Consider the following 11,256-nt stretch of genomic DNA (forward strand, 5'->3'; position numbering starts at 1 on the left):
TTGCACATTATTTACTACTGGATGCCTTCCCTGAAATGTAATGAGGACTAAGTACAAATATGACAGATGTAATTATCATAGTTTTATCCTGCACAGCCAGGGCCTTCCTTTGCTGTAATTGTAAGCTTTTCATTCAGCTGCTGCTAGGAAGGTAATTATCATTGTACCTTCAGCTATTTCATAAAGACGAGTCACCATCGATTTCTTCAGCTTCATTCTTACAACCCAAATTTGGGAAAAAAAAAATTGTGGTATGAAATAAAGGAAAGATATAAAAGGTACCACAGAATTACTTCTCCCTCCTGGCCTCACCTTCTCACCCAAGCTCCTGCCCAGTAAGGCCTGAGAGGGAGCGGCGTGAATGTGCAGGAATTCATCCCCCAAACACACACCCCCTCTGGTTCCCACACGAGCGTGAAAGTTGTCCACCGTTTCCAGCTCGACACAGTTGCTGCCCTGGGTACTGCTGCCCACGTTGGCTTAGCTGTGGCCTGGAATAGCGCAGACATCTGCAAGTTGGAACCCATCAAGTGGGGGAGAGTTGGGCCCAGCTGCAACGCTGAACTCTCATCTTTTAGGCTTGTGAATCATGGCTTTATTCCTCATTCTGGCCTCATCAAACGGTTCATCTCAGGGAAAAGGGACCTCAACACGGCTTTTCTTTTCCTTCGGACAGTTTTGTGTTGCCAACTCTGCTGCACATGGTACAGGAACGGAATCCAGGCGTGCACACCTGGCTCCACCAGAACGCATGTTCTGTTCATCAAGTGAGAGGCTGGCACATCAGTGAGGCTTTGGTTTGATGTTTTTGAATTAGAATTGATGACAGAAAAATATTACGTGCATCACATCTTATTAAGGAAGATGAATGAGGATCTTTGAAACCCAGAAGGAACCAAGGTTGGGAGTCTACTTCTGCTGGAAGGAAGTGATTCCTTCTTAAGAATGAACACATAAATAGAAACCTGGGTTCAGGTGGTGTAGACCAAATACACTAGACCAGTTCTTCACTTTGAATTCACTCTCTCAAAGCCGAACATGCTCACTGTGTGGGCCGTGAAGTGCCGGAGAAAACGGGACTGGCTCACGCATGTGGGCATCTTCCCAGTGTGCTTTATCCCATGGGTGGTGCTGAGACCAGCAGAGCCGAGAGCTGAGCACCGTCTGCCATCAGTGGCCACTGAGACTAGCAGAGCCAAGAGCTGAGCACTGTCCGTCATCAGTGGCCGCGGCCTGCAGGCAGTTGGGCCAATAATTTCATCCAAAGCTCCTTATGGATGAGCAAAGAAACCTCAAGACGCCGTAGGGTGTGATTTGCGCCTCGATCACCTGCTCTGTCTCACTCAGCCCAAAACAGTGTCGCATCCTGCAGGCACGGTGTTTGGTTAAAGGCTAATGTGGAATTTTAGTGAGATGTCCTCATGCTTCCCTGAAGACCAGAATTGAGAAGAGCTGTTTAAAGGGGCAAACATGGCAACCAGTGTCTGCCATAAATCTGCACAGAGCCCCAGCCTCTCCACTGCTGGTTTAAAATGCCATCCACCAGGTCTCCAAAGCCCCGCCCTGGACAGTGTCCCATCCCACCCCCGCCACCTGCCACCATCACTGCTCATCTGAACAGCCAGTCCGAGTGTCCCTGGCCTGTGGCTTCAGCCCTCTCCACCCTCATTTCTCTCCCTCCTCTGCTCACCCTGGGAGGGCTGCAAAACCCCCATTCAGCCCTGCTCCCCCGACAGGTCATGACAGGGAAGGGGGATGCCCAGAGTTAAACAGGGTGAGAGCCGCATCCGGCATGGGCTGAGAGGAACCCCTGGGAAGTGAAGAACCACAAGCCACAGGGACTCACACCTCAGGCGCAGGAGCTGCCACTACACTTGTCCACAGAAACACAGGACAGCCCGATCTCCACTGCACCTGTGTCTATCCCAGGGGAAGGACCAGCCAAAAAACGGTCTCTTTCTTAAGAAACAGGGTCCCATTCGCTGCAAAAACTTCAGGAAAACGAACCTGGAATTCTGGACCTGCCTCCATGCCACTGATTGTTACAAAAAGCGGAGACTGAGGACTAGTGTGCCCATGCCCAATGAATAAACAGGAAATGAGTAGCTTCAGGAAAGAGGAATGACACCCATTACAAATCTCTCCTAAAAGCCATGTCTTCTAGTCAGGGAACTGTCCAGTCGCCATTGCTGGATGTTCTACAAGTCATGGAACCCACCGCCCAGCGTGAGCCGGGACCCACACGGCTCACAAACAGCCCCACTGGTGAAGGAACAGAGGAGTGGCGGGAGTCCAGTGGGCAGAGTGGGTCCCGTGCACCGCAGAGACGCCGAGCTGGGCAAGGATGCGATTTCCCCCAAGAACCTTCCCGCGTGATTTGCCGTGTCCATGACGCCCGACGGAAAGCCCGGGGCCACTGCCCTGGCGACACACTTACGATGGGGCTGGCGTTGATGTAGTCCGAGTGGCTGTGGCTGTTCTCCACCTTCAGCAGGACCCGGGAGTGGTCATCTGCAAGGACACAGTGCAGGGGTCAGAGGAACGTTGGCCCACCCAGCAGCACGGGACCCCCACCTGGCCTCCAGGGCCCACCATCCAGCAGTGTGGGACTCCCAACCAGCCCCAGGGCCTACAGCCCAGCAGTGTGGGACCCCTGCCCAGGCTTCAGGGCCCACCCGTGTCCTCTCCCAGGACTCTGCTCACACCCTCCTGAATGTGGTTTCTAATGTTCCTGTTCCCATCCTCCCCTGTTTGTGATCCTCCACGTGGGAGGCAGACGAACGGCATGTGGGGAAGTGGCACAAAGCTCCCATTCAGCAGAATGGAGATATCCTGGTGTTTTCCCCCAGGTGGAGTTCACACACCAAGGTCAGGGGTTCCTCTGCAGAATTTTACACCATGTTGGCCTTTAAATCACAGACACACTTGGCAACACACAGCAGGTAAACGGAAATAGGAACGCTAAGCAATCGGCCACCTTCCAAAATAAAAAGTTTCATAGTCGATGAATAGTTAAGTCCTCAAGATTACCGGAATTTAGTTTTAAAAGGAGAGTAAGAGATAAATAAAATGTAGATAAAGAGGAAATAGAGGAGAAATGTACCAGTGGAGACTGGCATAAAAACTCGCTTGGACAGGCCGAGTAACCTGACGGCTGCTGCTGAAGCCGGGCACAGCAGGGGGGACGCTCGGCACTTGCGACGTTGTGATACACCAGCTGTCTTGGCTTTGGTTCTGGGGTAACCCCCATCCTGCTTACTGTGACTGCCCTCCTCTTTGCCCTGTTTTTAGAAACTTTGACCAGCAGAGCTCACAGAGGAGGAGAGGCCGAAAGAGCCCCTCCTGCACCTCCCACCTCCCTGGTGTGCAGCCGCTTCCTTTTCTCTGCAAGGTGCTCTTTGTATTACGGGATCTTGGGGGTGTTGTTTTTCTGCCAGAAATCTCTGTGGCCAGTGGCACCTTTGCCCAAGTTTTGCTCAGGCTGGGCCTGGCAGGCCACGTTTGGCTCACACTACCAGCCTGGGTCCTATGCCTGCCAAGGGCGAATCAGGCATGCAGCGGCGAGGGGTGTGTGAGGAGCGTGGGGTCTGGTCACACCACACAGTCAGGCACACTGGGTGCTGCAGCAGGGTGGACAGCTCCAGGTGCCAGCATGGGCGCTGGCTCTCTGTGAGGCTGTGCCTGGACCAGGCATGCCGCAAGCAGCTTCCATGGTTGACACTGAGGAACATGGTAGCTCCTGGAAGTTTGGAGATGCCAGGAACCACAGGGTCCCAAAGATGGAGTCACAGGCCTGGCTTGGGGAGCTCCCAGTTCTGGGCTCCCTTCTCAGAAGGAGAGAGCTATTCTCTCTTTCTCTTTACCCACAATGTGGCGAGCAAGGGGCATGCCTCAGCCCTGTTTGTGCCGCAGCTCTTCTAGCCCCACCATTAGACAGGTCCTGAGTTCTTGTTCTGCAACCAGGAAGAATGAGGTACGGAGACAAATGAAGGGTGAGCGAGATGAAGAGGAGCTTCACTGAGCAATTCAACAGCTCAGTCTCCCACAGGGGGCAGCTCCTTTCTGCAGCCAGGGGGTCTTGACGAGTGTTCAGCTCCTAGCAAAGAGGAGGCTCTGGAGTGGGTAGCTCCTCTCTGCAGGCTGCTTGTCCCATTGTCTCTACAGACCTCAGCAGAGAGGCCTTGGATAGGGTAGCTCCTCTCTGTAGCTGGTCATCCCCATGTCTGCCCAGCTCTGGCTGAGCCTGAGGCATTTATGGGCCTCCGAGGGGAGGAAGTACATGCTGATTGGTCCATGGGTGGCCATGGGCAGGCCTGGAAAAGGCACCATGAGTTCCCACTCTGATCCACAGCACTTGCAGCCCAGCCCCCAGCCTTCAAACCCTCCCTGGCCTGAAGGTGGTTGAAGGTGGTGCCTCATGGGGACCTACCCCCTTTTGCCCAGGAATCTCTGCCTCCTGCTGCCATTCATGGCACCCAGGCTGTTTGTGCCAAGGGGCACCTGCCGGCCAGAGCTGAGCTGCCCTCAGCCCTCCCTCAGCTTCCCTCCCATGCTTGTTGGTGCCCAAAGTCCAGAGGGGGCTGAGGTGGCAGGGGGCTGGTGTGTCAGCACTGCCCTGAATGTGCCCACACCTGCTGAGCTGTGATAAGCGCCCGGGCTTGGCCCTGACTTTGCTCCAAGATCAGCATGGGTGCCAACAGCAGGGAGAATCCAGGCAGCAGGAGCAGACACTTCCTGCAAGGGCAAGGATCTTCTTCCTGGGTCCCCAAGAGTGCAGGGCTGCCTGGGTCCACAGCTACGGTTTGGGCAGCTGCAGCTGCTCTGTGGGGTGGGGGTGGGTCCTGCCTCCTTCATGGAACAGGATGCCCAGGTCACGCCTCCCTGCTGCAGCCGGTGTGATGGTAGTGACCACTCCAGAGGGCCTGTCACTGACATCCCTGGCTGAAATCTGAGAGACAGCGTCTCAGCTCTGCTGCTGTTTGTCCCAGGGAAAACCTTTCAGTGCTGCACACAACACAGATCTCCTTCTCTTCTGAGAAAACAAAATCACCCTGGCTGGAGTCCTCGGAGGCCAGTGCTTAGAGGCCCTCTGGACCTGTTCCCCGACTCCAAACTCACCGGGCACCTCCTGCGGGCGCTGGCACCAGAAGGAAGTGGCCCCAATCATGGAGCAGTGTGGTGCTGGTGAAGCTGCACAGACTGCTTTTCTATGCAATTCTTCTATTTTTCTTGGAGATTTTACTTATATTTTTTAAAACAACAAATTCTAGGGCTTGGGAAACTTAGTGTTTTAACTGATTTAACTAGGAAAGTACTGTGCACTAGAGATCAATACACTCTAGGTTGGATGCCGTCCTAACACCCTCCTTCAGGTAGGAATGTCAGCCTCTTTCAGGGGTGACAAGATAGGGTAAGATAAAACATCTAGAAAGAGGAGAAGAATGCATATGTACATATGCACATGCCGTATGTAGCTGAACGCCTCAGGAATGTCAAGAAGTTGCGAATCATCCCGCCAGCTTTGAAGGCAGGTGTGAATGATGCAAAAATCCCAGGGACTCAATGGCTTTTAGCTCCTGCACAAATTAGTTCTTGGAGAGTGAAAATTGGCAGTGGCAGGAAATTGTAATACGAATAATCAGAAAAAAATTGGTGGACTCTGACATGTGAACACCCCACAAACACTACTCCAAACACTGATTCCAGAAGCCCAATTCCACAGTGGGGCCACACAGACAACACAGCCAGGGATGAGGCTGTGGTCAGAGGTGCTGGGCTGGGCCCAGTGCTGCAGCCCACACAGAGCTTGGGGATAAAAGCAGGGCCTCTGGCTACTTCCAGGGGCCTCTGGGCCCTGCCTCATTTTCAGCACAGCCACCGTTAGGCACTTGTGAGACCAGCGACTGGGGACCGCTCTGACGTGTCTTGAGAAGGCTTCACCAAGAGCAGGGTCAGGAGGGAGCAGGGCAGGGAAGAGGCAGCGCAGCTCGGAGCCCTCAGGCTCCTGACCTGGGTTGGTCTGCTGCTTTGATGGTACCCGCTGAGCTCTGAGACCAGTGGCCTGGTCTCCGGTGTGTGGGGGGTGGGGCGCAGAGGAGACATCAGGGCAGCGTGCTGGGAGCTCCTTCGCAGCCGAGCGGTCCCTGCCACCAGGTCCTGTGAGCAACAGGCCACAGGGAAAGCGGCCACTGCCACTGGACTCAGCAGACAAGCGCCAGCTGAATTTTCTCATTGGAAAATTAAGAAAATGCTTCCCTAGCTTGGGAGTCCCGGGGAGTTAAACATACATTCTATAAGCCCAGCCCTCTCCTCTCCATGGCAGAGGGGGAATCTGCCTTGGGCACCTGAGCCCTGCTGGCAAGCAGAGGACAACCCATGGGCTTCTTGGTGGAAGATAGTTTCAGCAGAATTCATTTCCCCCGAGGTCACCCTTTAAAGATGGCACTGAGTGGAGGACCCGGCTTCCAGGGCTTTGGAGAGCTCCTACTTCCTGATCGCATATTTGATTTTGTGTCAACATGTTGCTTTTGAAATTACCAGGGAAGTCTTTTTTTTTTAAGAGACAGGGTCGGATCCCAGCTCACTGCAAGCTCCGCCTCCTGGGTTTACGCCATTCTCCTGCCTCAGCCTCCCGAGTAGCTGGGACTACAGGCACACATCACCGCACATGATAATTTTTGTATTTTTAGTAGAGACAGGGTTTTACCATGTTGGCCAGGGTGGTCTCAAACTCCTGACCTCAGGTGATCCACCTGCCTCGGCCTCCCAAAGTGCTGGGATTACAGGCATGAGCCACTGCGCCTGGCCAGCAAAGTCATTGTGTTTGCAATATGGGGTCATTTGGAACTTCCGGGAAACACCTGGAGCCATCCTAGGTGGGTTGAGGGACGCTGCGGGCTGTGGAGGAGGGCGGACTCTGACTCCCGCATGGGGTGGCAACCGTTTCTCATGCGGAGAGTTCATGTGTCTGGCGAATCTGTATTTTGTGATTCTCTTACTTCTTATGAGATGTTTTTAGAGCCAATAGGATGATGGCATCCAGTTCCCAAGTCCCCTAAAGGGCAGTTTCCTTGACGTGCAAGGCCTGGGGAGGGACTTCATGTTCTATGAAGTGAAGGGAGGCAGAGGCCTGGGGCCTCTCAAGGCTGACCCCAGGCTGGAGATGAAGCCAGGGTGGGCCCTCGCGCAATCAGCCCTGGCCTGTGCTCGCGGAACTGAAGGCTGCTCCCTCCTGTTCTCAAATGAAACATCATACCTCCCTGGGGAGGCAACACAGAGCAATGGCAGGAGCCACAGGATGAGAATTCATAACAGCCTCATGTTTCCATTAAGAATGGGTGTGCTCTTCAAAACCGTAGTCTGAGAATTTACTGAGAGGCCAGGAAAACGTGGGAACTCACGTAGAGTCTTCTTTCACCTGGCTCTATAATGGAGTTAACTTCAGTGGGTTAAATTAACCCACTGTGCACATTCCTTTTCTGAACCTTTACTGTGTTTATCACGTGTTAGTGCATTGTCCAACAATATTTCAGGCCAGCTGCAGTGGTTCACACCTGTAACCCCAGTACTTTGGGAGGCTGAGGCGGGTGGATCACCTGAGATCAGGAGTTCGAGACCAGACTGGCCAACATGGTGAAAACCCATCTCTACTAAAAATACAAAAATTAGCCAGGTGTGGTGATGGGCAGCTGTAATCCCACCTACTTGGGAGGCTGAGGCAGGAGAATTGCTTGAACCCAGGAGGCGGAGGTTGCAGTGAGCCAAGACCATGCCATTGCACTCCAGCCTGGGCAACAAGAGTGAAACTCTGTCTCAAAAAAATTTTTCTATTAAAAAAAAGAGTATTTCAAATTTCTCAGATGTTCCATATTTTCACGGATTAGATCCTCTTCTCATCCTGGACCCAGTGGCCATCCTGGGCCATGGACAGAACAGGGACTACTTTTCTGTTTTAGGCTGAAGAAACTAAGGCTCAGAAGGATGGAACGACTCATGTGGCCACAGCCTCGTGGTCCACAGGGCAGTGCAGGGTTTGACTCCCAGCCCCATTGCTTGCCAGCGGGCGATCTTGGGTAAACTGTTCAGTGTTCAGAGAATGCAGGATAACACACAACTCACAGGACTGTTGTGATAAATGGCACTCAGCAAGCAATGAGGAGCAAGGTTGAGATGACGGTGGACACACACCCAAACGGGTAGGTCAGCCAAGCTGGCAAAGTGTGTTCTTGCTGCCCTGTGGTGGCAGAACATATGGAGTGATTTTCATAGGTGTCAACAGAAGACACATATCCCACAGTTTCTTCTTGAGTATTACTAGGGCAAAGAGCCTTGGAAGACGGCCAAGCTAAACACGTTAGCGGTGGTATAGCCATTAATCATGATCTAGAACCTCCCGTGCCCCCCGGCCGACTGCATCTGAGGAAAGTGTGTGGAAGATTCCTCTGCCTGGAACATCGTCTTGCTACACGGATCTCTGAGGATGGCATTCCCCCAGGCCTCCTGGCTTGCTGTCCATACTCAGGAAGCTGCTCTGTAGGGCCAAGAATCTGCCTCCCACCAGCACACAGGCTCTACGGTGCTGCTGTTTGGAGGATGCGTGAGGCCATCTGTGAAGCCACCGCTGAGTCCTGGAACTCGGCAATGGGGTTCTTTCCTCCCAGGGGCCTGACAGAACTCAGCAATGGGGTTGTGGTTCCTTCCTCCCAGGGGCCTCACATGTTCTCTTGGGCTCTCCAACTGCCTCTGCTTTCTGTGAAGGTTTAGGCTCAATCATTTATGCCGGCGGGAGACCCTCTTCTTCACGTTGATGGTGCAGCCTGTGGAGAGGTTGAGCCAGTGTCTTGCTCCTAGAACGTCTAAGTCCTGACTCTTCAGTGGACAACATGTTCCAGGATGTGCTCCGCAGTTGGCACCAGCACCCACAAGCTCCTGCTCCGAGTTCATGGTGTCCATCGAGGTCTGAGGGCTGCAAAGGCACATCCTGGGGCTGCTGTCCGTCAGCAAGGGCCATCAATGCTGCTTAGGGGGTCCTAGCTGGTCACACACAGAAAGGACTTTGAACTTGTCATAGTTGAGGCAAAGGAATAAATGATCAGACCACGTTTGTTTCAATACTCTGGGAAGCTACATGGGCTTGATTCTTCGCAGACCTGGGCACTGGAAGACCAGCAACAGTGCGATGACAGAACACATTCTAAAGGGGCAAGTTCTCTTCCTCCCACACGCTCCCATCCTTAGTCAGCAGGCAGACATTCTGCTTCCAATTAGGCCTTCAGGAGATGCTCAGCTCAAGCTATAAAGATCATCTAACATTTAGGTGAGTCAACTGAGTGTCGTTCACGGGCCTCCGCAGCTCAGCATACAATGCTGCATCTGGGCAGACTGGGACAGGCTGGGGCTGATATCCAGGAAGCCCTGCCACATCCAGAGAGTGTCATGAAAATGAGACCTACCCCAGCCACCACTCAGGAGGCACGCTGCCCACCACTGAGCTGACAAACACTGAGCGCGAGGCCGGTGGCTGGCTTCCAAACTGGACGCATCAAAAGCAGGTCCCAGAGGAGCCACAGTGGCCCCAAATGGCATGGTCATGAGGCTGGTTTTGTGTCTCATGTCTTAAATGGTTTCAGTGGCATCCCTCACAGATCTTTCAGAAAGTTGCCCCCCAGTGGGATTGGAGGCATGTTGGGCACGTGACCTGGGGCAGCTGGACTAGAAGGAGCCTCAAGCCCTGGGGGATTCCCATACCTGAAGCAATTGTAACCCACACTGGTCTCATTGCGGGCATCTGTGTAGAAGGAACCCCCCAGGCAGGGCTGTGTGGGGGCAGGATGCAGCTGGAACGGATGCCAAAGGTGTGTGGGTTCCCGCGGCCGGGCAGCGCCCACCCAGTCACTGAGCTGACTTGGAGGCACCAGGTCCCAGGGTTGAGCTGCATACCCTTCCCCAAAAAGACACATTGGAGTCCCAGCTCTGGGAACATGACCTTATTTGGAAATAGGATCTTTACAGAGGTAAGTGAGCGGAGGTCATTTGGGCGGCCCTAATGCAATATGACTGGTGTGCTGTTAGGAAGGAGGAATCTGTACACCCACATGTGGAGGGAGAGCACCTGTGTGAAGACAAAGACAGCCTCAGTCATGCTGGGGAGCGAGGCCTCCAGAGAAGCCAGCCCTGCTGACAACCTGCCCTCCACTTCTGGCCTCTGGAACAGGAGACAGCTCGCTTTGGCCACTTACACCGCCCATCCCTGGCGCTCTGTCCCTGCAGCCCTCCAGGCCCAGAGCACCCGGAGTGACCTGGGTTTGGCTTCCTGTGCCCTGAGCAGCACCTGGTGCCTGCACAGAGAATGCGCCACCTGGAGCCAGCCTGCAGTCGTGGAGTGTGGGCAACCCAGAGAGACCAGCTCCAGACATAGCACACGTGGCTGTGTGTGCTGGTGGCGACTTTCTCACAGGAACAAGAACAGCTTTCCGTAACAGGAGCACAGGTATCAGACAGGCAGGGCCACGCCGTCTGCACGGCTCCACCGAGAGGCTGTCCGTCAGCTGTGATGATGAAACGCATCTGTGCCAGCAGCCAGAGACACAAACGGCTGGGGGGCGCCTCCAAGGAGCTGAGACGACGAGCAGGGGGCAGCTCACACACCTTATCACCAGGACACCGGATACCACCAGAAGAACAGCCCTGGCTTGTGGCTGTGCTGCCTGAGATTAACACCTGTTTTGTGGATCGGGGGGCAGAAGCTGCCCCTGTGACTGACGGTCTTGGGGCCGCCGGGGAGCCGCAGACGGCAGTGACCTCTGCCCCCACAGCGCGGGGCGCAGGGCAGACTGTACCAAGCGGGCGCGTCTGGAAAAGTAAGCGAGGAAATTCGACGGGAAACCTGCCCATTAGCTTCCTAGAGGCGCAACTGATGGGCAGGTGTGGAAAATGCCCGAACAGCTCACAGGAACGACTTTACTTTCGCGGCACAGGAGGGGGCGTGGTCCAAAGGGCACCCACAGAGACGCTGGGGTGAAGCAGGGCAACCGGGTGGCAGCGGCTGCGGCCGCACAGAGCCCCCCACACCCCACGGCAGCTGAAGGCCCCGCCTCCCGGCCCGGGTCTGCGGCTCGGGGAAGACACAGCAGCTCCGGAGGGTTGATCCCGCTGACAAGGAGAGTCCCGGAGAAGGGGCCGGGGTGCCTCCGGCCTGGGTGGCCGAGGGAGGAGGCCGGGAGAGCCCTGCGGCTGAACGACCCCGAGGGACAGGCC

At 54.6% G+C, this 11,256-nt stretch overlaps 1 protein-coding gene across 1 annotated transcript in view; it reads right to left on the minus strand.

The window, feature by feature from the left end:
* Positions 1-11,256, minus strand: part of PTPRN2 (protein tyrosine phosphatase, receptor type, N polypeptide 2) — a 789,125-nt gene that overhangs the window by 62,554 nt on the left and 715,315 nt on the right. The window contains exon 15 of the mRNA XM_011941545.1: positions 2,438-2,511. Within this exon, the coding sequence (XP_011796935.1) occupies positions 2,438-2,511 (74 nt within the window). The remainder of the gene's footprint in view (positions 1-2,437; positions 2,512-11,256) is intronic.

This window comes from Colobus angolensis, unplaced genomic scaffold, assembly GCF_000951035.1.
Source record: "Colobus angolensis palliatus isolate OR3802 unplaced genomic scaffold, Cang.pa_1.0 Scaffold2, whole genome shotgun sequence".
NCBI classification, from domain to species: Eukaryota; Metazoa; Chordata; class Mammalia; order Primates; family Cercopithecidae; genus Colobus; species Colobus angolensis.